Source organism: Archocentrus centrarchus, chromosome 7 (genome assembly GCF_007364275.1).
Source record: "Archocentrus centrarchus isolate MPI-CPG fArcCen1 chromosome 7, fArcCen1, whole genome shotgun sequence".
NCBI lineage: Eukaryota > Metazoa > Chordata > Actinopteri > Cichliformes > Cichlidae > Archocentrus > Archocentrus centrarchus.
In genome coordinates, this window is record NC_044352.1 from 27,476,757 (window position 1) to 27,504,023 (window position 27,267).

The 27,267-nt window shown below is 44.7% G+C and overlaps 1 protein-coding gene across 1 annotated transcript in view; it reads right to left on the reverse strand.

The window, feature by feature from the left end:
• Positions 1-484: 484 nt before the first annotated feature.
• The window catches only part of ajap1 (adherens junctions associated protein 1), a 51,253-nt gene continuing 24,470 nt past the window's right edge, over positions 485-27,267 (reverse strand). Inside the window, exons 2-5 of the mRNA XM_030734549.1 lie at positions 20,964-21,691; positions 2,369-2,456; positions 1,987-2,229; positions 485-622 (exon numbers count right to left, since the gene is read on the reverse strand). Coding sequence (XP_030590409.1) covers positions 550-622; positions 1,987-2,229; positions 2,369-2,456; positions 20,964-21,691 — 1,132 coding nt within the window. The 3' untranslated portion in view covers positions 485-549. The remainder of the gene's footprint in view (positions 623-1,986; positions 2,230-2,368; positions 2,457-20,963; positions 21,692-27,267) is intronic.

The window sequence follows — 27,267 nt, forward strand, 5'->3', positions numbered from 1 at the left end:
TTTAACGTTCATGCTTTGAATTTCAAATGCTGGCCCGTTCTGGCGTATTTTAGCCACACATAAAAATGTGTCACAAGTCAAGCAAAAAGTGCCCCTTTACTCCTAGGAATGTTCCAAACAATATGCTTTTGGTGTAAGATTGAAAGTGGCACCATAAACATGAATGAAAACGTTTCAGATATGACAGGAGAAATAATTAACAGTGACCTCACAGTTTATTAACACTGATATTTACATAATTAGTCTCTTATCTCAGCTAAAGACCTGTGCTCCTGCACTGAGCTGGATTTCTCCCTTTTTTTTCTTTCTTTTTTTTTTTTTTTAAATCAAGGGGCACAAGATGGAAGGGAGCATAATCATGTCACAAATATAAAACATATGCCAAGTTCCCTTTTATTCCCAAAGTGGGGCAGCATCACCATGGGGATCAAAGTGGCTAAGGCTCAGATGATCATTTGCAGGGGGGGGACAAAGTGGCACAGTACCCACCAAAGCGTGAATTCATGAAGTCTCTTCCACCCACAGAACATGAACAAGGCCTTCAGCTCGTCAACATGAGATCTCAAACCACTTCTCTGACACAAAGGCCACAGGAATCAGTTGTCTTTCAGTGGGGGAGGGCCTGTTAGGGAAAACGCAAGAAGTCGGGGTCATACTGCAGGTAGTTAACTCATGTGAATAGATACTGTATGATGTAGTCACACTCGTTACATTTTTATGTTAGATGCAATCACAGTATATTAGTTGACAGTAAAACCCCTGTATCCATTCTAAAAAGATATTATTGGTGAGCAGTGACTTTTCCTCAAAACAACTTTTCTTTACAGACCTTATCTTGCACAGGCTCCAAGGCCTAATTATGTCTCCTGTTAGCTTTAAGCGCCAAAGTCGACACGGTACCACTGTCACAGACACAGACAAACAGGCTGACAGAGACCTCCACTTGGTGAAAGTCTCTGTCAGCCTGGGACTGCTGGCCTGGAAAAAGTTCTACATTTTTCAGCAGTGCTGTTGCTTAACCTGACAAAAAACAAGCTATAAAAATGTAACAATCCTTCTATAATTTAAAAGCAGACTATTTACACCAGATGAATTATTTTGCCCTCCCTGCCAACATAATGAATCTGTTACAGGGTTTGGAACCACTGAGTAAGTGTGACCATCTTTGCTGGCCCTGCGGCTCAGATGACTGTGCGATCCACTCAGACAGCAAACACTGTCAATACTCCACCAACTTATTGTAGCCGTGGCAATACAATGGGTGCTCAGTTTTGATGTCAAGCTCACTGACACATGTTCACACACACATTCATTTTAAACTTGACTTGCCAACATTAGATCTCATTCCATATTTTTTGGTATACATATACAACACTGATTAACTGGGTCAATAAATTTGGACATGTGAAGTGCATTTACTAATATTACAGGACTCGTGGGTATTAAAGTTTAAAGTATACACCCATGTGCCACGTTAAATACTCCCATAAAGAGACAGGCAGAAAGTGGCACTGTAAAGACATCCTAATGACTTGCATTTATTAGCTGACTCATTACAGCAATGAAAATCACTGGAACATGTTTTTTTTTTTTTCTTTTGCATGCAGCTTGAACACGCTGAGGCATGCGGCAGATGGATGAGGTGATGGGAAACAGTCCGCCAATTTATGTGTAGATTTGCTCGAGCAAAATACTGACTGGAGCTGACTGTGGTGCAGAGTAGCAGCACGAGCCCGGAGACGAACGCGAGGATTCATGGTCGGCATTTCAATGTACTTTTTCCCCCCATCTGTTTTTATTTAATGCGTCTTAATCCCGGGCACAAGTTACTGGAACATTTCTTAACCCGTTTTAAACTGATCAAGCTTTGCTGCTCAGCATGGGGCTTCATCAAATTTAAGCCACTTGATAATAACATTTACACTGTGGATTTCCAGTGTTGAATGGCTGAGAAAGTGCACATCCCCCCTGTCATATAGTCAGTACCTGTTTCCGTTATACGCAGTCTTGTAGACGGGCGTCTGCTGGATCATCTCATCAGTGTAGATGGGCACAGCAGTCCGAACGCACTCATGTGAGCACTGTAGGCTGTCATTGTAGGCAGTGAATATGTCCACCTTGCTGGGAACCCGAGCTGGGGTGAAGTCTGTCAGGTTTTGGCAGCTTTCTTCTTGCTGGTGGATCTTTCGCTGATGGCTATTGTGGCGACCATTTCCAGACTGCGCACAGCTACAAAAACACGCACCAAAGACAAGAAACAAACATAAAATCATACCTTGTACCTTCGGTCATCTATTAGGATTTCTGAAAGGGAATGAGGGTCCGCGGCCGACGTGTTATGAGGCAAAAGTAAAGGAATCTTTCCTACCAGTTTTTAAGGACGAGTGTTGTGATCAAGGCCGCGATAACCATAATGAGAGACACAGTGATTGTGATTATCTGGTGAACTGCCAAACCTGTAAAAAGGCAGAAATGAGCAGGAGAGCAGAGAATTACAATCATTTGTAGAGGAAATGGATTCACCTGTTGTTCACAGCACACGGCCCAAGCACTTCACTTCTGTTTTGCTTTTTGAATTGCACAAACTCGCTGCACTCGACAAAGTTTCGAGGCCGGTCCTCTTAAAATGTAGAGGATAACAATCAGAACAAGTGCTGATGACACTGCGCCTGCGAGTTCAAGACTGACAGAAATTATTTCATTACAGTCAACTCGAACGGGTTCACGAGTTCCAAGTTTTCTAATCTGCTGAGAATTTAGAATGATGTCATCAAAAAAAGAAAATAAACCAAACTCACAATCAGGAGCTGGCATGTTTTCCCATAACTTTGTCTTTGTAGATTCTGCCTCGAGGCTTTTATTGAAACACTGAATGAGAGTAAATGATTCGATAGGTTACATATATATAATTAAAAAAAGATCAAAATTTTATCCTCATCTGTAGTCTGAGCACTCTGAAAATGGATGCATGCCAATGCGTAGTTAATGAGCAAGACTACTTACACACATGCACACAGGCGCGTGCACGCACATTATATGAATCAAACTTCAGCTTAAAGCTGCATTAATTGATTTTGGGTCACTGAGGGGAACAAGACATGCTGATATATGTAGCAGTCCTCCTTAGGATGGCAAACTAGCCGTGCCAAATGTGTTACAAAACAAGTGCGTACCCAGATGTCGAGCAAGAAAGCATCTGCATTCATCTGAAGTTGTGTAAGTGAAACACTTTGTCACGTTTAAGCTGTTTTGCACACCTCAAACTAATGAAATCGTAATCTTTTGGTGTCATATGCTCCAATATTTCTCCAGCTCCGACATATTTTGGGTCTTTTTATCATACATGTCGTTTTGAGCTTCTGCTGCCACGGGTGCTGACAATCAGGCTTGTCATCATGGAGAGAATCACAATGCCGAGAGATATCAAGGTGAGATCTATCATCCAAGATAACAACGCTCGCCCCCACAGGATGGGGTTTGTCAGAGACTACCTCCAAAATTTGGGCGTGAGGAGGATGGAACGGCCTGCTTGCACTCCTGACCTCAACCCCACTGAACAGCTTGGGCTGCTGTTCATGACAGAGTGACCAACACAACCCCACTGGCTAACTTGCGACAAATGCTGGTTGAAGAATGGGCTGCCATCCCACAGCAGTGGGTGACCAGCATGAGGAGGAGGTGCCAGGCTGTTGTGGCTGTGTATGGTTCTTCCACATGCTACTGAGGCCCCTGCTTGTTACATGAATGAACAGCCAGATTGCCAATATGTCTTGTTTCTTCAGACTTCATCCAATCCAATAAATGACACCAAACACGAGTCATTAGCAGAATAAGCTGTTTGGCATTAGCAGAGAAGATCTGGCACATACTGAACTCTGCTGCTCAACCCACAAATGTGTTTTCCTTACAAATGTGGCTCCACTTAAGGGGAACGAAATGGGCTTTCCAAGGGTTTATTATAAGATTTATTTATTTAGTGACAAGAAGCATTCTTACAAAGAAATAAGCAACCAAATACAAATTCTTACTTTTTGTGTTTAGTTATCTGTAAATAATGAAAATAACATTGAATATTTCTACATTTAAAATAAGAATCTCAACTGCAGTAAACATGGACTCAGTCACTGCAAGGACTTCTTAGGTCACACTCTTATCCACTGACTGTTAATATTCATGATACACTGATCTATTTGGACCCGTCTTCCTGCTCTTATAAAATCATTATTGGGAAAAAAAATTGCGCCCCAATTATAGCGCTATCAGAAGGACAGAACGGCTGCTGGTTGGGGAAATGATAACTCATATAGACTGAGTCCTGAGCAATTTAGAATAGAACGCTGTTGTAAGAATTGGTTATTTCACTGCTCGTTATTATTTGATCTAAGGAGGATTAGAAAACCCACTAACCTCTGTATAATCACAAGTCAACCCAATGGAAACCGTATCATTGTAATTTTCCACACTTCACTGACATCTTCCAGGTCTGTGGTTTATAGGATTGTTTTGCTAAGCTGGACATAAAGTGATTCAGCCTTTTGTTTATGCAATATATCTTAATTACTGCAATATATCTTAATTATATATATATATATATATATATATATATAGAGAGAGAGAGAGAGAGAGAGAGAGAGAGAGAGAGAGAGAGAGAGAGAGAGAGAGATAGGTATAGATAGGTATAGATATATGAAGCCCACATGTCCCCCATTGTTCTGTATGACTAAAGCACAAAATCATTGTTATTATTTAAACACTTGCACAAAACTGTGCAGTCCATGTCTAAACTAAGGATTAGTGCAGGCCTAAAGCCCTGTACTGTAAGGTTAGTGTGTATGTGTGTGGCTGAGTGATAATGCATGAGAACAACTAGGACACAATGACACACTGCAGCAGGTGACATGCTGCGGGAGGCCAGAAAAAAGAAAAAGAAAATGCCATGATGAAAATGCCCACGTGGCCCTTATACATCTCACCTCTCCATCAGCCAGCTGCCTAGCTGCTGATCCAAGCCAATTTGTCTTCGGGAAACGCTCAAAAGGAAGTGCTGCTCAGTCCTTTTAGAAAAGCACACAACCTCTCTTCTGCTTTCCATCCACCTGGACGGCCTCCTCTTAGATGATAAACTTAGGTGGTTAGGACCATGCGCAAAACATACCAGGTCAACCTTGGATTAATGATATCTCTGGCTGGCTCAGGGAAGCCTTACCTTCCCAGTGCAATCAGGGTCCCTTGCCATGGCAAAGGCACATTAACTTATCCAGCAAGTCATTTGCATTTACCTCATATCCCCTCTCTATCCTCTATCCCCTTCTCTGCCTGTGTCAGGCGTATGCTGAAGCTGTTAAGCTGAAAGTGTTCAGCTGTAAATTAACATCTGTCCAAGTTCAGGCACAATACAGCTGACCCGACCTTGATCAATAGCTGAGGAGTCCTCTAAGGATTGCTTCATTTTATATTGATGTCAGATTGAAAGAGGGGGACTTTCCAGTCAGTAGATTTTAAAATCAAAAGCTGCACTAATTTGATTTGTTAAGCCATTACTGATTAAATCACATTACGGGACAGAATTAGGCTGTGCTCCTTCCCAGCCTCCTATGGACACGACTGAGCTCAGGAAAACAAGTGGAACTTCAATTAGAAAATTACAAACTGTCATTAATTGATGAATTTGATGATTGACGTCTGTAAACATGTTTAGTATTCTATAATTTTATATGAGAGGAATCCGATTGGCTACACTGGTAAATATGAGCATGCTGTGTCTAGTTAATTGATGTGGTTTTATATTTTAATATTATATTTTTTAATGGTATTTAAGTCAAAGTTGCTCATTAAGTTACTTCTGGCTGCCATTTGGAGCCCAAAACGTGCGTAGTTTCCAACTACAGTTCTTTAATGAAACAACTGAACCCAAGAATGTGAGGTCCAAACAACACAAACACAACATTAAGTCCATCACATCCTAATTTTCAGGGCAGTACGTTTAAGGCTGCAGGAATAATAGAGCAGATAATGACATGGGTGACAAATCTGAGTGCAGAGGCAAGTTCTATTTTAATCCACAACTGCCAGTTGGAGGGAGGAAAATTTGGCCTCTTTATCTAAAACTCGTTGTGTCCTGGCAGTCAGCTTGAAAAATCACCTTTGGCAGTCACCTTGCTTTGGAGATACCCAGTTAGCTTTTGTTTGGTCAAATCGCTGCCAAACAAACTGCAGCTGAGAGTCGCACGGGCAGAGGGAGGAAGGAAGAGAAAAAAGGGACGGGACATAAAGTGATACAAAGAGGAAGGGACTGCTGGCCTGTGACCTCTGTGGAGCTCCCATCAATGCTCCCAGCAAGGAATAAATGAGATTTTTCACCTTCATGGCTGTGACAGCCTGATGAACATGTCAACAAAAAGGATTGCAGTTAAATTAAATTTCCCCTCGCCACCTACTTTTAATAAAAGAGCCACAGCTTAGACACAAAAACTCTGGGGAGTCAATTAATGCGCCTGGCTGGTAATATCTGTTTTTCTATGGTATTTTTAGGTTTAATGCATTAATGACAAATGCCTGTCTCAGCACAGCAAAAAGGTCAAGAACAACAAAAATAGTGAATTTTACATATATGTCTGTGTAGATTCTCAGTCATCCAGGTCATAGTAGTCTCTGGAGCTTGAAAAAGGCGACTGGACTTCTTTTTGTTTCTTGAAGACGTTTCACCTCTCATCCGAAAGGCTTCTTCAGTTCTCAACCAATTTTACATATATGTATATGTATTGTTAAACCCTCCCAGCTCCTAGCTGGGAGGGTTTGAACCCTTCCTCCACAAAGATTGGGGCATGTTTTCACTACTGTTTGGCGGTTGTATGTGATCAGGATTGTACAAAAAATAATGCCCCCCACCTTGGTGGAGAGGTTGAGCAAGGGAAAAGAAAAATATGTCTATGTCGGTGCAGGTCTAGAGGACCTTCTTTAGACTGTTCCAGTTTAGTTTAAAACCCTCAACCTTTCTGCATATATAGTTTGAGTCTCCGTGCTTTCTTTTTCCCTCATTTTGATGTGTTTTTTACCGGTTTGGCACCAAACAGCAGACACAGTCAGCAACTTTAGCAGCAGACATTTCTCTCAGGAACTGGAACAGTGAATACTGGACTTTCAGTCTGCTGAAGGTGTGAAGCAAAAACATTTTCTTAACACGTTTGCCATTACAACTTTCCAAAAAATTATGTTTGCAGATTGCTCTGCTGCCTCCAAGTGGCAAAAACTTGATTGTTGCTGCTTTAAGCTTCTAGTCAGATGACTTGATAAGTTATATTTATAATTCATCGATTTCTAGAGTTGCAAAATGGTGATTATGGCTGTCTTTATGAAGGAAAATACAGCTACAACATTTTTCTCTCAAACATATTTATCTCTAATTCAGTTTGATCTTTAGGGGATAAACTGATCAGTCATTAATGCAGCCACATGTCCTATGATATCACTTTGGCTTAAAAAGATTATGCACACAAAATGTTATTTTTGGGTAAAACTAACTGGTTATTAAATGAGTGTTTCCAGTAAGTATGAATGTAGTAAATTTAGCATTGTGTTTTTGTTTGTTTTTTTCAGGGGCATATCAAAATATCTTCTTGTGCAAAAATTCTGTCATTGAAATCTTCAACACCCAAAAGATGGTGCAAGACTCTAGTTACCCTTTCTGCACAGTACAGACTCCATAAATAACCTTGATCCAATATAAAATGTCATGTGCTACACCTACAATATTTGATATTTCAGTTGTGGTGATATTCTGCAATTAAAAATTCTCTCATATCTCAACACTTTACATATTTCTAGCTAGAGAAACCCTCCAGCCTTGTTTTATCGTACATTTCCAGTGATTTGTCTGTCTGCTGTTTCAGTGGTGAATTATGTGACAGCATCTAAACTGCAGACTTTTCCCTGAGTAAGAATGATGCAACAATGCGATCTTGGTGGCGCTACAAAGAAAATCAATATTTAATCACTATGCATATGTATGAGTTATTGTGTGCGTCTGCTGGATTGTCTGCATGTAGCGGGTTTAGGAATTATTTGCAAAGAGTGATTTAGAGGTAATGGAACCTAAACCCACGCAGTATTCGCTTAAAAGCACCTGAAAAAAGTAGGAAAGGGTCCTCATTTGTAAACCAGAGTTTCAGCTTATAGAGGTTGAGCAACCTCATTCCCACAGATTGCAAAGTGCATTTGTTCCGGCACACTCGATACATGCCTATACAAATCCCCCAAGACTGAGCAAAACAGGTTAGGAGAAGGCTTCCATCAAAGGTTGCCTGTTGATAACTAGGAATTGCCAATTAATGCTGGTGTCAAAGTGTCAGTCTAGGGTTGATTTCCACAGAGTCGCCAAGCAATCTAAAGCACTCACTGAAGAAGAGGCTAAGACAGGCCGAGTGAGGAGCAGGACAGAGAGAGGAAGAAAGCTAAAGAGCGATAGATCTGAAGCAATTACTCCGCACATCTTTTCTCTCAATGTCAAAGGCATTGCTGCATAAATCAAACTGCATGGCAAATGTTAAAATGGCCACAAAAAAAAAGGAGGCAGCCAGAGTCCATATCTTCAAGTTAGGCAGTGACCTCTTTTTCACAAGCATACGCTCATCTTCTGTATTAGAAACATCAAGGAACACACAAGAGCTCAGCCTACAACACACAAATGAAAATTACTGCAGTTTCAGGAGGGTGTAAAATGCTGTTGTTACTGAGGCAGCTTCAAACAGCCTTCCTTAAATCTGTATACTGTCATGTTGGTGACAGGAGGCGTATTTGTGAACCTAGCAAAGCTTAGCTGAACTGTTTAGCAGGTGAACGGATCTAAAACATGCAATGCACGACTCCTGTCAGGCAATGCAATGCTTTTTGTAATTCTTTTTTTTTTAACAAAACCCAACAAATATAACAGGAAATCACATTAAAATTCTCCTTTAGAACTTTTGATTGACAGAACAATCTAATATAGCCAAAATAGTGTCTCAGTCAACATCTGTATGCTTCTTCCTTGAGGCAGATGTGTCAAACCTTGAAGAAGGAGCAGGAGAAAACAGAGAGCGAAACAGCATCTGCTCAGTGTAGCCCGTTCAGCTCCTCTTGGCTGAGTTTTCCATAAATCGGGAACAGGGGGTTTGACTCTGCACGCCTGTCGCGGGGCATCAGCATTTAAGTCCAGATTTAATGCTTGAGAAAAGGAGATTCATTTTTACTCACTTTATTGAGAGTCAATACAGAGAGTAAAGGCAACCTTATTGGATTGCCATGGTAACTGTTGGGAAAAGTGATTTCTCCCTGTCTCTGTGTGTGTAGCTCTCGCTGTTGAAGTGGCTGTATTATACGCCTATACGGGTCTACGCAGGTCAAAAATCTACATTACAATGTTCACTGAGCTCACTTCTTTAAAAATAGATCGCTGAGACACTTAACATACATTTTACATGTGCTCACTTTTCTCCACAGTGGATGTAAACTTACTTATTTACTCCATTCGTTTCACCCACACGCCCATCACAAACTTGATAACATGACGTGACCAGATGGATCCATTTATTTTAAAGACCTCCCGGTTCCTACGCTGAATGCAATTCTTTTCGCTTTAACCATCCGCCACGTACATCTGCTGACACCGACAGATCTGTAAGGATCAACGGTATCTTTCAGGAACACGCGGTGGTGTCTGCTCGCTCTACATAACTCTGCAATATTTAACCTTGCAACCCTCAGATCATCTAACAAGACCCAAGTTATCAGTAGCGGGTTTGCTGACTGGAGTTTTAATCATCTCATATCCATAATGGAGCTGACAGCGCCATCTGCGTAGAGTAGAGGGGGGTCGAAGTTGCTAGCAGCACAAACAACAGGAACAATCAGTGAGCATCTGGAGGCTCTACAGCTATAACACCCCCCACCCGCCTCCCTCACCTCCTCACTCAACCCCTCTATGATGGCCAGAGAGCTATGAGAGCAGGATCAACAGGAGCCCATTCACTTACATCTGCAGTATCCAGAAAAACTCCAATCCAAACTGAGATATGCAAGATGTTGAGGATGCACAATGCTGGCATATTGTCTTAATACAAGAAACTACAGATTGCATTGCAGCTATTAACCACAAAGGCTGCATTGTGCTGGCTGCAACACTGTAAAAAGGCACCTAATTACAGAATCATAGACACCTAAGGCTGCAAGCCAATAAACTTAACAGGTGTTAAAAGGATGTGCTGGCAGATGACATGCATGAGAATAGTTCAAACTAGGTTAAGTAGACAGAAGGCACGTGAAAGCTACTTCCTTTACACAGATTAAGAGCAACATTCGTTTCTTTATCCTGGTCTAAACATGCTGAGTTTTCAACAATACCAGAAAGAGCTGTCCCCTTGTGTTGTCCTGTACTGTCCATGCCAACAGTGAGTGGGAGTTAAGACACACAGCCTGCATTCAACAAGTGCAACTCACTCAGGCAAGCTGGCAAGTTGTTGTGTGCTCTCCTTGTGTCACTATGCAGTTGATTTTCTACCAACCCAAACGAGTTGGGGAAAAATGTTACAGTAACCGATTCAATCCCAATGGCAGGTGTGATGAAACAGTTCAATGTTCACTTCTGGAGACTAACATCAATAGATTTGATCGTAGCTGGATCAAATTCAGTTACAATCTCTCACACACAAAGACTGACTATTAGAGTCGGTCTTCAGATGTCTAATTAACTTGTCACACAAAGCAGTTTAGTCATGGACTATCTTAAGCAGGATTACCATACAATGAATTCTTGAAGACTTTTATTTTCAAAGAAGAAAAGAATGCCTAATGCAGCGACCACATCTGACCTTTCAGTTCGTTTAACCCGGCAGAAAATGTTTGTCTTTTTAAAGAATCCAGCAATTATATGGACATACTACTTTGAAAACACAGCAAAGACTGTGAAATGTGGAAAAAAAATGACACCAACAGCTAACGGTTTAAACACTGTGAAACAGTAAAACACTGAAAACTTTGTGCTGCATAAAATCCTGTAGCATAGGCGGGGTTATTTACAGGTTTCAGTGCAGTTCTGTGAATTCTTCAGTCAGGATCGGGACAGTTTCCTTTGGACACACAAAAACAATTTCCAGTGGCTTACTGCAGAATCTAAAAACTCTTTCCTTTCTCTTTGCTCTCTCCATAACAATGTTAGCAAACCACAATGAGCCCTGTTTTCCTCCTTTTTTTTTTGTTGAGCGCCAACAGTCAATGTGGATATAACTGGCTGTTACCATGGTAACGGCAATCTTAGGCTGGGCTTAGCCTGGGGTTAAGGTTTAAATTTTGGGAGCTTTAAATGTTTGAAGACATTTCCTGTAAACTTGGAGAACATGTTTACAGGAAAGTGCTGAAGTTACTTTTCTACAATTTTTTTTTTCTATCCTCACAGTGATGAAGGTGCAAGGAGTGGTCAAAAATTCACTATAACCTTAAATATTAATGATTTTACCTGACCACAGCCAAGCAACAAAATATAAAATTCAGACCACTGTGGAAACAATCTACAGTACTTCTTTTTTTTTTTTTTTAAAGGCATTTTGGATATTTCCTCCACCCCCATGTGAGTAAGCAGGCGAACGTAGCTTCTTCTACTCTCTGCCAATTTTGCATTCACGGTTGACAGTGATTACACTCTGAAATGATTACAGTCATGTTACACGCATGCCACATGGGGATGACACAGAGTACATTCATGGCTTGCATTTGTGCTAGCATACAGTATTCATGGGTCATAATGTGCATTTACTGTACAGCTGCATACCTCTACGTGTACTGTGATCTAATAGTTAGTGAGTGCCTAAGCAGCAAAGGTATATACATTTTCTGAGCTGCTGAGTTAAAGCAGTTATGGAAGATGTCATGGCCGGGGAGGAAACAGGCGAGGAATGGCTGACACGAAGGACTCCAGAAGTCAGCGTAACTTAAAAGGGATTTATTTAAGCAGGGGAAAAACAAATACAAAAATCTTGGAAGGGAGACGACGGGCAAACACAGGGAACACACGGGCACACAACATCAACGACGCAACAGAGAACAAAACAAAACTGAGGGCTTAAGTACACACTGGGTAATCAGGGCAAGAGGAAACAGCAGGGAACAACAGGTGAGGCAAATGAAACTAATTACACAGGGGAAGCAAAGCTGAACACAAAGCACAGAAAAACCAGACTGTCAAAATAAACAGGAAGTGACAAACCAAGGAACATACTGACTAAACACGGGGAACAGGCACAGACTCAGGACAGAGACGCAGACATATCACAACACTAGGAAATAAACTAACACAAAACGCTGGGCCAACGGCCCAGGACATGACAGTACCCCCCCCTCAAAGGCCGGCTCCCGACGGCCAAAACCAGAAAACAAAACCAGACAAGGGCGGGAGGCGGGGGGCCAGGGGGGGGGGCCCGAAACCAAAACAAAGACAGGGAGCAAAACAGAAATCACAGGGCGTGAACAAAACAAATCAAACCCGTACAGGAAGAAAACAAAAACACAGGCCCAGAACAAAAGGCGACGGCACAAGGCCGGAGACAGTCCAAAACAGGGGGTCGAAACAAGGAACAGTCCAGGAGCTATGACAAAACAAAAAACAGCAGGGGAAAAAACAGTCCACAGTTCAGGGGAGTCAGTGGGAAATCCAAAAACAAAAAACACACAGTCAGGAGGCCGCAGAGGCCAAGGGGCCACAAAGCAAAATCCCAACGAGGGAGGCCGACCGCGCTCCCAGCGGCGGCGGCGACGAGGACGAGAAGGAATCACTGGAGGCCGCCCGCGCTCCCAGCGGCGGCGGCGACGACGAGGAGGAGTCACTGGAGGCCGACCACGCTCCCAGCGGCGGCGGCGACGGGGAGCAGGCACCGGAGGCTGACCGTGCTTCCAGCGGCGGCGGCGGAGACGCGGAGAAGACACTGGAGGCCGACCGCGCGGCATGCGGCGGCGACGAGGAGGGGTCACTGGAGGCCGACCGCGCTCCCAGCGGTGGCGGCGACGAGGAGGGGTCACTGGAGGCCGACCGCGCTCCCAGCGGCGGCGGCGACGAGGAGGGGTCACTGGAGGCCGACCGCGCTCCCAGCGGCGGCGGCGACGACGAGGAGGAGTCACTGGAGGCCGACCGCGCTCCCAGCGGCGGCGGCGACGGGGAGCAGGCACCGGAGGCTGACCGTGCTTCCAGCGGCGGCGGCGGAGACGAGGAGAAGACACTGGAGGCCGACCGCGCGGCATGCGGCGGCGACGAGGAGGGGTCACTGGAGGCCGACCGCGCTCCCAGTGGCGGCGGCGACGAGGAGGGGTCACTGGAGGCCGACCGCGCTCCCAGCGGCGGCGGCGACGAGGAGGGGTCACTGGAGGCCGACCGCGCTCCCCGCGGCGGCGGCGACGAGGAGGGGTCACTGGAGGCCGACCGCGGGGCATGCGGCGGCGGTGACGGGGAGCAGACACTGGAGGCCGACCGCGGGGCATGCGGCGGCGGAGAAGGGCGACCCCGGGCTCTGGTGGGGAACCCTCGGGTGACGTGGAGCGCTCGGACTGAGCAGAGACCCCCACCGGCTCGGACTGAGCGGGACCCCCTGGCTCGGAGCGCTCGGACTGAGCGGAGACCCCCATCGGCTCGGACTGAGCGGGACCCTCGTGCGCGGAGCGCTCGGACTGAGCGGGACCCTCTGGCGCGGAGCGCTCGGACTGAGCGGGACCCTCTGGCGCGGAGCGCGCGGACTGAGCGGGACCCTCTGGCGCGGACTGAGCGGGACCCTCTGGCGCGGACTGCGCGGGACCCTCTGGCGCGGAGCGCTCGGACTGAGCGGAGACCCCCATCGGCTCGGACTGAGCGGGACCCTCTGGCGCGGAGCGCTCGGACTGAGCGGAGACCCCCATCGGCTCGGACTGAGCGGGACCCTCTGGCGCGGAGCGCTCGGACTGAGCGGGACCCTCTGGCGCGGAGCGCTCGGACTGAGCGGGACCCCCTGGCTCGGACTGAGCGGAGACCCCCATCGGCTCGGACTGAGCGGGACCCTCTGGCGCGGAGCGCTCGGACTGAGCGGGACCCCCTGGCTCGGACTGAGCGGAGACCCCCATCGGCTCGGACTGAGCTGAGCCCATGGGCTGAACGGGGCCTACATAGTGAGGCACCGGATGCGTAGGCTGGGACCGCGGAACAGGGCACACTGCTGCTTTATTGAGCAGCAGGGGCTGCTCGGGGAATAGCCGAGGTGCAGGGGACTGCGTGGAAGCAGGCCGGGAGACGACTGGCTGCGTGGAAGCAGGCCGGGAGACGACTGGCTGCGTGGAAGCAGGCCGGGAGACGACTGGCTGCGTGGAAGCAGGCCGGGAGACGACTGGCTGCGTGGAAGCAGGCCGGGAGACGACTGGCTGCGTGGAAGCAGGCCGGGAGACGACTGGCTGCGTGGAAGCAGGCCGGGAGACGACTGGCTGCGTGGAAGCAGGCCGGGAGACGACTGGCTGCGTGGAAGCAGGCCGGGAGCTAGGGAGATCTGGCTGCGTGGAAACAGGCCGGGAGCTAGGGAGATCTGGCTGCGTGGAAACAGACCGGGAGCTAGGGAGATCTGGCTGCGTGGAAACAGACCGGGAGCTAGGGAGATCTGGCTGCGTGGAAACAGACCGAGAGCTAGGGAGATCTGGCTGCGTGGAAACAGACCGAGAGCTAGGGAGATCTGGCTGCGTGGAAACAGACCGAGAGCTAGGGAGATCTGGCTGCGTGGAAACAGACCGAGAGCTAGGGAGATCTGGCTGCGTGGAAACAGACCGAGAGCTAGCTGACACTGGGGCCTGAGAGGGAGCTGACACTACTGGAGCTACAGAAGGAGCAGGAGCTGAGGGAACTGGGACCAAAACCGAAGGAACTAAGACAGGGGCTGAGGGAACTGACTGAGAGGGCACTGAAACAGCTGACACTGGGGACCGAGGAAGAGTTACTGGAGCTGACTGAAGGCGAGGGAGAGCGACTGGAGCTAGAGCTGACTGAGACCCTGCTGCTGCAGCTAACACAGAAAACCGATGCGAAGGCTTGGACCTGGCTGCCCCCACCCGCGGAACAGGTGCGAGTGCCGAGGTCAGCCCGTCCGTGGCCGCCCCCACCCGCGGAACAGGTGCGAGTGCCGAGGTCAGCCCGTCCGTGGCCGCCCCCACCCGCGGAACAGGTGCGAGTGCCGAGGTCAGCCCGTCCGTGGCCGCCCCCACCCGCGGAACAGGTGCGAGTGCCGAGGTCAGCCCGTCCGTGGCCGCCCCCACCCGCGGAACAGGTGCGAGTGCCGAGGTCCGCCCGTCCGTGGCCGCCCCCACCCGCGGAACAGGTGCGAGTGCCGAGGTCAGCCCGTCCGTGGCTGCCCCCACCCGCCGAACAGGTACAGGTGCAGGGGAAGCTGGAGCTAAGGGAGCTGGAGCAGGGTGAACAGAGGGAGCTGGAGCTAACTGAGGGGTCTGGGACTGCGACTGAGGAGGAGCTGGAGCTACAGCTGACTTGGAACACTGCGACTGAGGGGGAGCTGGAGCTACAGCTGACTTGGAACACTGCGACTGAGGGGGAGCTGGAGCTACAGCTGACTTGGAACACTGCGACTGAGGGGGAGCTGGAGCTACAGCTGACTTGGAACACTGCGACTGAGGGGGAGCTGGAGCTACAGCTGACTTGGAACACTGCGACTGAGGGGGAGCTGGAGCTACAGCTGACTTGGAACACTGCGACTGAGGGGGAGCTGGAGCTACAGCTGACTTGGAACACTGCGACTGAGGGGGAGCTGGAGCTACAGCTGACTTGGAACACTGCGACTGAGGGGGAGCTGGAGCTACAGCTGACTTGGAACACTGCGACTGAGGGGAAGCTGGAGCTACAGCTGACTTGGAACACTGCGACTGAGGGGAAGCTGGAGCTACAGCTGACTTGGAACACTGCGACTGAGGGGGAGCTGGAGCTACAGCTGACTTGGAACACTGCGACTGAGGGGGAGCTGGAGCTACAGCTGACTGGGAAGACTGCGACTGAGGGGGAGCTGGAGCTACAGCTGACTGGGAAGACTGCGACTGAGGGGGAGCTGGAGCTACAGCTGACTGGGAAGACTGCGACTGAGCGGGCGCTACAGCTGACTGAGGCGAGAGTGGCTGGGGAGGAGCACGGCGACGCCGGGAGCGCTGCTTCCTTCGCGTTCTGTTGGAGTGGGAAGCACGATTCTCAGCATCCAGGATGTCCACCAGCAGAGGTGAATCAATAATCTCCACATCATCTGGCAGCCAAGAGAGGTCTGGGGAGGCGGTGGGCTGTGGGTGAAAGGATGAAAATGACGAGGTGGGAGAGGTGAGTTGAAGGGATGACGGCGGATCCGGAAAGCGAGGCAGCGCCTGTGGTGCTGAGCTGCAGTGGTGCGGAGGAGACGACGGAGGTGAGATGACCGGCTGCAGGAGAGGTGAATTAGTGATGGCTTGGAGGAAAAAGGTTGTGTCTTTGCCCTGGACAGGGCGACCAATATTATACAGTTTAGCTTGTAAGTTTTTCCGGAGCATGATTATGGAATGGGCAAGGGAGGCAGTGTCAGGATGGGTGAGGAGCCAAGTGGAGGAAGAAAAAAGTCTGCAGCAGAAAATTGCCTGAATAATCTGACGGGGTTCATCAGTGGCATGAATGATGTTCCTGGAGAGATCTATGAGCTCCAAAATCACTTCCTCTTGCTCGGAGGGGCTCCTGGTATCCGCGGGGTCCATAGTCTGGTTGCGTCGTTCTGTCATGGCCGGGGAGGAAACAGGCGAGGAATGGCTGACACGAAGGACTCCAGAAGTCAGCGTAACTTAAAAGGGATTTATTTAAGCAGGGGAAAAACAAATACAAAAATCTTGGAAGGGAGACGACGGGCAAACACAGGGAACACACGGGCACACAACATCAACGACGCAACAGAGAACAAAACAAAACTGAGGGCTTAAGTACACACTGGGTAATCAGGGCAAGAGGAAACAGCAGGGAACAACAGGTGAGGCAAATGAAACTAATTACACAGGGGAAGCAAAGCTGAACACAAAGCACAGAAAAACCAGACTGTCAAAATAAACAGGAAGTGACAAACCAAGGAACATACTGACTAAACACGGGGAACAGGCACAGACTCAGGACAGCGACGCAGACATATCACAACACTAGGAAATAAACTAACACAAAACGCTGGGCCAACGGCCCAGGACATGACAGAAGAAAGGCCAGTCCATGCTGCTACAATTCTCCCTAAAACAGAGACTCAATCTGTAGACTCCATCAACACAATATTGAAAAGAAGCAGGTATTAGAAATAAGTGCAAGAATGAACAACTGAATATTTGATTAGACAATAATTGGTTCATTAGCATACTAAATACATCATTTTAGGCATGTTTGTCAGCTATTTTGCAGCTTCTTAGTGATTATTCAGAGTAATGCAGAAGTCATTTTTGTAACTGCACATCCAAACTAAAATAATTTTGTCAGAGATTTTTGGTGTTTGACTCTTAATGTGCATTTTTATTTATTTTGAACATTTTACAGAATACCCATTCTATCAGAAACTGAATGAGAGAGGGTGTTAGAAACAGAGAAGCTTTCAAACCCAATTCAGAAAAACAGAATGCAATGATTTACAAATTTCATGAACTCAGATCTTATTCACAATAGAACAGAGAAAATGTACCATTTTAAGAAAAATATTTGCTTACTGTGAAGTTGGTGCAGCAACACGTCTCAAAAAAGGGGCCAAAAACAGCTGGAAAGGCAAGTGGTACTAAAAAGAAACAGCTGGAGGAACATTTTGCAACTAATTTGGTTAATTGCTATAACATGATTGGGTATAAAAAAAGTGCATCTTAGAGAGGCAAAGTTTCTCAAAGGTAAGGATGGACCCATGATCTTCAGGCCCTCAGGCGACACTGTCATGTCATGGAAATCACTGCATGGGCACCAGATGATTCTCTTTTCAGGGAAGGTATTGCACATGTCAGCAAGACAATGTTAAATCCCACAGTGCATCTATTTCAACAAGATAGTTTCATAGCAGAAGAGTCCGGGGGCTCAACCGGCCTGCCTGCAGATTATTGACGCAACATGAAATGCAATTTTTGACAAATGAGATTCTATCTGCTCAACAGTCCAGCACATTTTCTCAGTTTAAACATTTGATTTGTTTTCTGTCTTCTATTGTGAATCAAATATGGGTTTATGAGATTTACAAATTATTGCATTCTGTTTTTGTTTTTTGTTTGTTTGTTTTTTTTACATTTAGACAGCGTTCCAACTTTTTCGGAATCGGGGTTGCATACTGATACTGTGATTATAGGGAACAATCAATTAGTGCAGAATTACAATAGTAATTAAAAATGTTTGGTGTAGAATGATTTGGCTGGTAGATAGTTAGCATAAGATATCTGAAACTTCATAACACTGCAACTAATAGTCTCTCAAGTTCCTCTCACACTCGGTGAAGATCACTTGGGGTTCTTCAAGTTGCATGCCCAGAATGTAAATTGAAATGTGGCAGCATTTCCATAAAAATAAAAATATTGTATCATTCACCTGAGATAATTGCCACAGTTAGCTTGGCAGAGCAAGTGTAAGCTTGCAGGATGCCAAGGCACATCCATGGAGGGAAAAGCACATTCAGCAGATGCCAGCTGGGTGCCAAATGCTCTTGAACTCTCTGCATGCATACATCATGCATGCAGTCTTTGCACTGGTTATGCATTTTTCAGAGCAGTACATCTAAATTGCGTGCATGTGCACCAGCCTCTCTCCTACTGTACTGACAATTAATTAACCTTAAGTGGAAGTTGACACAGCTCTGTTTAGATCTGTTTTGACATGACGAATGGGCATTTGGGTTGGTTTAGCACAAAAAAACTTTCAGCAATTATTCCGCAGTGACAAAGCAGCCTTTTGTTTTGAGCACGCACAGATTAGATGCTGTTGTTAGCATTACTGTCAGCTGATGCCAACTCATCTGCTGTTAAAGTAAAAAAAAAACTTGTGTGTAGTGGGCAGGTTTGACACAGTAGCCACCTAGAAGGCCTTAACCTTCTCAGAAATTATTTCCGATGAGAGATAAGGCAAAGAGAGAAGGAGAAATCTAGAAAGGTTCATTTGAGTTTGATTATCACTTTTCCTGTTTAGCAAAAGTGATAATCAATTCCTGTTTAGCAGAATCAATTTAAGATGGTTACAAGAGTTTATCCTGATGCAAGATTCATAAATCATGACTAGGAAATCTCGTAAGCATCCTCTAAGACAATGTCGGAGATATGAGAGTAAGAGACAAACATAAAGTTAAGCACCTCTCCGTCTGCAATACTTTCAATTCATCAGCAATCCAATGCTGTGCTGCTCGCGTGGTAATTACATCTTGCCTTGGGGCTAATATGAGGCAGAGGGTTAATGTGTTGTGAAGGCAGAGGGAAAATTTCTGCTGCAGTTACACACCCAGTCTTTGCTCTGGAACACGGTTCTCTTCATCTGCTCTGATCAGACACAGTGTGCTTATTGATACAATAATATGCTACCAGTTGGGGGGAAGAAAAAAAATCTTGGCTCGCCCTTCTTGTCAGCTTTCAGTTAGCTGTGGTGACTGATTTCCTCCAGGATGCAATATCAAGCCATCATCTGAATCACAGGTGGTCTCACACTTACCTCCCAATCAAGAGAAAATGAAGAGCTCACAACAAAAATAACAAGATAATTATGTCCTGCCATTTCATTTGGTGTTCGCTATAAACAGTTAAGCCACTGTACAACATATAAATAATGTTCAAGAGTTTTTTTGGAGACGTCTTTGTTTCGATATAGAACATGAACAGTACAGAGTGACAGCAAACAGTTCGGGACCTGTTTATTCATAATCTGAATTCTCCCATTACATTATGAGGTCATTATTAAGTAATTCAAAGAAAATTATTAAACTACATTACACAACTTCTCTGACTTCCTCTTACATTTATCACTGAAGCCGAATAAGTGGTGATGAAGGACATCTACTGTCCTGATCCATGCATAATTTTATGACAGATTTTGCTATTGTGCTAAATGGGAAAACTTCATTTAGCAGTTATTGTTCAGAGGTTGTTAAAACATAACTTACATAGGTCATTTAAATAAAAAAAAAAAACATGTTCCTCACAAACATAATGACATACTAAATCTAATATGCCTGGCAGGGAGGATTGTGTTTCCACACTACAGAGGAGCTGCCCATAAAAATCCATGCCCATAAATGCCCACATACAATATTTCAGGCTTGAGGGCTACAATATGGTCAAGGGCACAGTCTGTGAATATCAGGGGCTACTTCCCTAGGTTGCAATATTATATTCATGAAAAGTAGATCATCAGATGTACAGCAAAAAATGTGATAGCAGTTTGTCTTGCAATATCACTAGGGATAAGTAGAAGACACCTTCAAATTACTGAATCCCAATTTCACCCCCTTGTTCTTTGCTAGTTTAATATTTTTAATTATTGTCCTGGAGCTGGAAGTCTGTCCCACTGTGAAAGCGCAGCAACCAGGTGCAACATATGGAAGTTTCATCCCTATGCTACACATGAACCTGTTTTACATATATACCTAAATCACATGTAAACATAACCTTAGGCAGCTCATCATATCACAAAATAAAGTTCACCTTTGCCGAGAGAAGCCAATTCATCCTTTATTCATAACGTTTTCAGAGCTGATTTAACAAATGTGTTACCTTTATCTGCTTAAAGATCCCCTGAGAAATGTTTTATTAAAGAGACACGCTGCAAAAGAAAGCCCAAGTAACATGTTTGGACACTGCTGACTTGACGAATTATCTTCACTTCTGTAAGTTTGTCTGTTTAAGAGTTACTGAGAGAAAACATTTTTAGCCTACCAACTCATGTTAAATCGTGAAATTCACACTAAATAAATACTTGTTATATATCTTACCTGGTGTGTCCCCATATGGCTTTGGTGGTTTGACAGTCTCCGGCTTGCTGATAGGGGACTTGGTGGTGCTCTTGGCCTCTGTTGTGGTCACCACAGTGAACGTCCTGTGCCTGGTTGTACTGCTAGTGGTTGTGGCCACTGTAGTAGTTGCGGCCCTGGTGGACAGCGTTACGTTTGGCTCTGTTTTTTCCTCATCTATGTTATCGGTCCCCGTGGGTCCCCAGTCAATATATCCAGCTGTGGTAGTCCGGCCCTCCTGAGACTTGTCATAGCTGTCCCATTTGAGCTGCCTCCTGGTTCTAATTAACAACCTCCCGCTTGATAAAGCCACTGGAGCTTTTGCTATTACAGCCAAAGGATCGCCTGTCTCTTTTGGAGAGTATCTCAGCCGGCAATCCTTACAGGCCGCTTGTCCTTTATGTGCTGGCTTCCAATGCTTTTGACCTTTAACTTTTGGCACTATCCCTGCCCTGCTGTCTTGGGGTGGAGGAACAGGGCTGAGGAGCCGGTGGGCTAACGGGCTCACTGTTCTCCAGTGAAGCATGTTAGGCTTATCCCAGAGGGGCTGCAAGCGAGGCCGTGAGCGAGGCACCGATTTAGGCGTGAGTTTGATCCCCAGACCCTGACCGATGGGGCTGCACACAGAGAAGTCCAAGGTAAGGTGAGTCATAGCTAGTAGGATCCACACCCGGTGCCCCACACAGCTGCCTGGCCGCAAAGCAGACGGACTGCAAAGAGAGAGTAAATGAGAGACACGACTTTAGATTCAAGCACTAAATGTTAAAAACAGAGATTTTTTTTCTGTCCTATCCTCACAAGTTTTTCCACTTTTATAAAGATTCACAGCTGTAATGATCCTGTATTTATACACTTTGCAAAGTTTAACGCCAACTTCTGAAAAACACACTCAATTAAGCTTCAATAATAATTAGCTTCGCAAAGTGCCTCTTCAATAACAGCAGAAAGGTCGGGTGCAGGGTAAACGTGGGAAAGATTGCGCTTTTTGTTCTCAACTGTAACAAGCAGTAAGGACTTGAAGCTGCAGATTCTTATCAGCCCAGCGATGATTACACCAGCGCACAAGGTCAGTCCTCATTTACCTGATCATCACATTCTGCACTATCTCCCCCAAACACAAAGTCATCTGATTCCCAAAGGGAAATTTGATTGTGCAGAGAAATGTCTGAGGAGGTTTTGTGTAACAGTAGTGGAAATGCACAAGTGGGCTTCACATTTAGCAGGTCTGTTTCTGTGGGTCTATGTATGTGGTGTTATTTTTAGGTCCGTGCGAGATCGTAGATTCCCCCGCTCCTCTCTGCTGCTCTGGGCACTGTGAACTCCCGCTGGCTGCTGCATTAAACTGCACCATTGTGCACTCTGACTCGCAGGTGTTTCCATAGTTTGCGGCTGGACCATGAAATTGAGTCACAGAAGTTTGGTGTTCTATTTTAGCTTCATTTTTTTATAGAGGTGGAGGACTGTTTGCATTGAGATAATCAGAGATATTTATTCTTGCCAGTTTAAGCGAGGCACTTCTTTAATCATTTACCCTCTTAGAGACAACAATTAATTACTATGACTGTCAGTTTAGATGTTTTATTGTCTTTTACCCATTTTTTAAAAGATTTTACTGCATTATAGTTTATTCTAGTTCTATTTACTTTATTTTGCTTACTTCCAGTACTATGGGATTGATATATTTTCACTGACTGTTGATACACATAAGAATCAGGTTACTTTAGGTTTGGGGATATGTTAGCAGTCTAGCCGTCCCAGTAAATGGATTTCCAGTCAGTAATAAACCTAGTCTCAGCTATTAGCTCCACACACATTGATCATGCACTCAAGTCTTTGTGCTGTTTTCAAATGGGAGAGGAGCTGGAGCAGACTGTTTATTACATGGTGGTTTTTCTTTGTCATTTGTTGTTAGAGATGAACAGAGATCACCTCTAAGACATCGTGATGTGTAACGGCATCCTGTCCATAACAACAAAAAAAAGAGCAAACTTAGTGGTTCAAAATGGTGGCAAAAGTCATGGTGAAAAATTTGGGTGCGCACATGAAGAAGTTACACCACTGCAGTATCTTAAGATGAGGCATGACTATATTGCAGAAAGCTTCACCTATATGGCATTTGTGTATGCTTCTTCATGCTTGCGGAAGTCCCAAAATATACTTTGTCCCTGTGTAAACTTCACTTCTGCACATCACCAGGAAGGCAAGGTGACAGACAGGCTGGCTGTTGAGGCTTGCACCCCGCAGTAGACTGTTTCTACAGACAACCTTCAGCAACTCCTGGGACAAAGCTCCACATTGAGTCCTAAGGGAGAAACCTCATTATGAGTTGTCTTTCATCTGTGGTGTCCTTGGCCAATTTAAACCCACATTGAGGACTTTTCTGGAAGATGATGATGGGTGCAAAAGTTTGAATGGATCTGTCAACAGTCAGAGGCAGCAAGAGACGTCTTTTGATCATATAATCAAAAACCTATGTTTTTAGAAGTCTCTATCATCTGCCTATTATGACTGTCAAAAAAAATACACACACACACACACAGATAGTAATTGATACAAAATAATGAATATCAGATTAGATACACATTTGCAATAGCATCGATACCAACAGCACCCTCTGCACCTCCTGCAGCTGACACACAGCACTGCTGCAGACAGGCAGGCCCACAACTAGCAGCTGAACACGTGAACAGCAGCCAACAAATTTGGCGAAGCATCTAAAGACTGGCACCCCTGGTCTTTATGGAGAAGTACTAAACAGCTATCATACTGTAAATGTTAACGCAGCCGGTGCACACGTTAATATTAGCCATTTAACTATTAGCAGTTACAGGATAGCCACCTTAGCCATCTGTTATTACTAAAGTTGTGGGTAGCAGCTAATAACACAATAACATTAATGTGGAAGACCGGAAGTGTTAATTTAACAGAATAATCCAAATTTCTATGTCCAAACAGTGTTGAAAGTTTGAAGCAAAGAAAAGGCTACTAGCAAGTAGACAGAAACAGTGGCAGCACCAACTCAACCTCACCAACATTACTTGATCAGCAATGAAAATATTTTGCCGAGTCACCAGAAGAAAAGACTACACTCGCGATATTTGATCAGTGAGTATCTAAGATTGCTTTCATTGTAAATGATGCTTCACACAAGCAAATGTACACAAATAGGACAAAGATGCTGCATACTTCAGTCCCCATTCACAAAAGGCCTGTCTGACCCACTGCATACCTTGCTGCTGTTTGCCAACGTGAAAAAAGTACTAAATGTAGTTTTTGGATTTGAACTGGAAACAAGGTTCAAAGGGCTTCACTGGCATGAAAACATTTTAAAAGATAAAACTGCTGCTCGCTGGCAGTAAGTGTATAATACTGCTTGAGGTGTGAGTGAAAAGCTGAGGCTTCACACTTTTTGAACTTGCTCAATTAAAATTTTAAAGGTAATCCAGCATACTAACAAGAGACCTTTCACAATTATTATGTAGACAAACTGTCCATGAAGGATAAGAACAGGCTTTTGTTATCACCAGCCTTCCACTTTTAAGGTGTGAGAGATCAGCAAACCACTAACTGATAAATAATTTAGAATGACGTCTTAATTGAGCTGTAAATGATGACTGATGTGGTCATGAAGGAGCTGTGACAAGGTCAGTCGATTATTGACAGTTAAAAATATGGATAATAATTTTTCGTGTGAGTGCTTTGGCCTCGACCTCAGACTGAGATCTTGGCACCTGCCCAACCTGCACACTTGAGGTGAGTAATTTTTAACTCTCCAGGCCAAATTATTGCAATATCTGATAAGGAAAATGGCCGTAACTCCTCATGAATAATATTTTAAAGCAAGAAAAAATTGAGGCATAAATGTTTTATGATTATGTTTTTTTGCTGCTCCTCAAACATGGTCAGAACAATGTAGAACTGTTCAAAGGAGCCTGCAAAAGCAAGCCTGAGGGGAGCTGGCTTTTCTGATCATAGTCAGGTCTCTATGATTGAGTTAGATGGGAGTGTTGTTCTTTTGCTGGGTATTGAACTTCTCATTAGTATATTATATATGATTTGTATACAGCAATTGTATCTCATTCATTCTCAACTGAACATTGTGAGCAAAGATGCAAAAATGATTCCAAAACTAAGCTGTATAAGTATCAGTTCATTTACAGTCAGGACCTGCTATAGCTTACCATAAAACAACAGTTCAAAGATGCAAAACCTGCATCAATCAGAGCATGCTCCATAGTGTCTGACTTCTGTTTAACCTGTTTATTTGCTAAATTAAAAGGCAGCATATTCTTGAGACCAAATATTATCAATTTTGTAAATTCTTTAGCTGCCCAGCAGTTTATTGTTTTTGTGAACAGATTTTCTATTAATCTATTCAGAATATGCTGTTTTAATTAGTTATCATAGTCTACTTTCCCTATGGAAATGATAATGTGCCTTTGTACTGTAAAAGCTCCATCTTATGTTTATTGTATTACAGGATTTTTAAGAAAAATACCAATATTTGGTGATGCTGATATATCAGCCGATATTTTTTTTTTCAGACACACAAAACAAATAGATTTCCCTAACATTTGTGATATGTAATTATTTATTTACTCGTCTGCGCTCTGCTCAGATCAGCTGGTATTTGTGGCATTCCAAACATGTCTTGTGTACATGGAAGTTGCAGAGTGTCCTCCGGTGGGAAAATTATGCAAGGTCATCACATAACATCATAACATGATTTAAGAGTGTTTACTTTTTAAATTTTCATTTATCACCATTATAAATGTTGACAGAAATACACTGCCTGGCCAAAAAAAAAAAAAGTCGCCACCTGGATTTAACTAAGCACATAGGTACGAGCCTCCTATTGGATAATTACTGCAGCTGGCAACAAGTTATTTAACCCCAACTGGTGCAATGAGTTGCTTCTCATTTCTTAAACAACCATGTCGAAAGACACATCGCGTGGTCGTGGAAAAGATGTCAGTCTGTTTGAGAAGGGTCAAATCATTGGCATGCATCAAGCAGAGAAAACATCTAAGGAGATTGCAGAAACTACTAAACTTGAGTTAAGAACTGTCCAGCACATTATTAAAAACTGGAAGGATAGTGGGGACCAATCGTCTTCGAGGAAGAAATGTGGCCAGAAAAAAATCGTGAATGATCGCGATCACTTAAACGTTTGGTGAAATCAAATCGAAGAAAAACAACAGTAGCACTCAGGGCTATGTTTAAGAGTGAAAGTAAGAGCATTTCCACATGCACAATGCAAAGGGAACTCAAGAGATTGGGACTGAACAGCTGTGTAGCCTTAAGAAAACCACTAATCAGTGAGGCTAACTGGAAAAAAAAAGACTTCAATTTGCTAGGGAGCATAAAGGTTGGACTCTGGAGCAATGGAAGAAGGTCATGTGGTCTGATGAGTCCAGATTTACCCTGTTCCAGAGTGATGTGCGCATCAGGGTAAGAAGAGAGGCAGGTGAAGTGATGCACCCATCATGCCTAGTGCCTACTGTACAAGCCTGTGGGGGCAGTGCTATGATCTGGGGTTGCTCCAGTTGGTCAGGTCTAGGTTCAGCAACATTATGTGCTCAAAGAATGAGGTCAGCTGACTACCTGAATATACTGAATGACCAGGTTATTCCATCAATGGATTTTTTCTTCCCTGATGGCACGGGCATATTCCAAGATGACAATGCCAGGATTCATTGGGCTCGAATTGTGAAAGAGCAGTTCTGGGAGCGTGAGACATCATTTTCACACATGGATTGGCCTCCACAGAATCCAGACCTCAACCCCGTTGATGATCTTTGGGATGTGTTGGAGAAGGCTTTGTACAGTGGTCAGAATCTGCCATCATCACTGCAAGATCTTGGTGAAAAATTAATGCAACACTGGATGGAATTAAATTTTGTGACACTGCAGAAGCTTATGGAAACAATGCCACAGCGGATGCATGCCGTAAACAAAATATTAGTGTGTGACCTTTCTTTTTCTGGTGGCGACTTTTTTCTTAGCCAGGCAGTATAGATCAGCAAATAGTTAATATATGTTGTTGCAAATGCTTAATGTGTTTTGCGTTAATAATAATCAATAAGCACATAAATCAGTTTCTGGTGACTATAACAACATTTAAATTTCACAACACTCCTAACAGACCACATTTTAAACTTTTTATTAACATATTTCTTCCATTTATCCATCCATGCTTATCCAATTCAGTTTTTTTTTTTTTTTTTTGGGGGGGGGGGGGGGGGGGGGGTGCCATAGGATGTTGTCAGTCTGTCGCAGGGCCAAC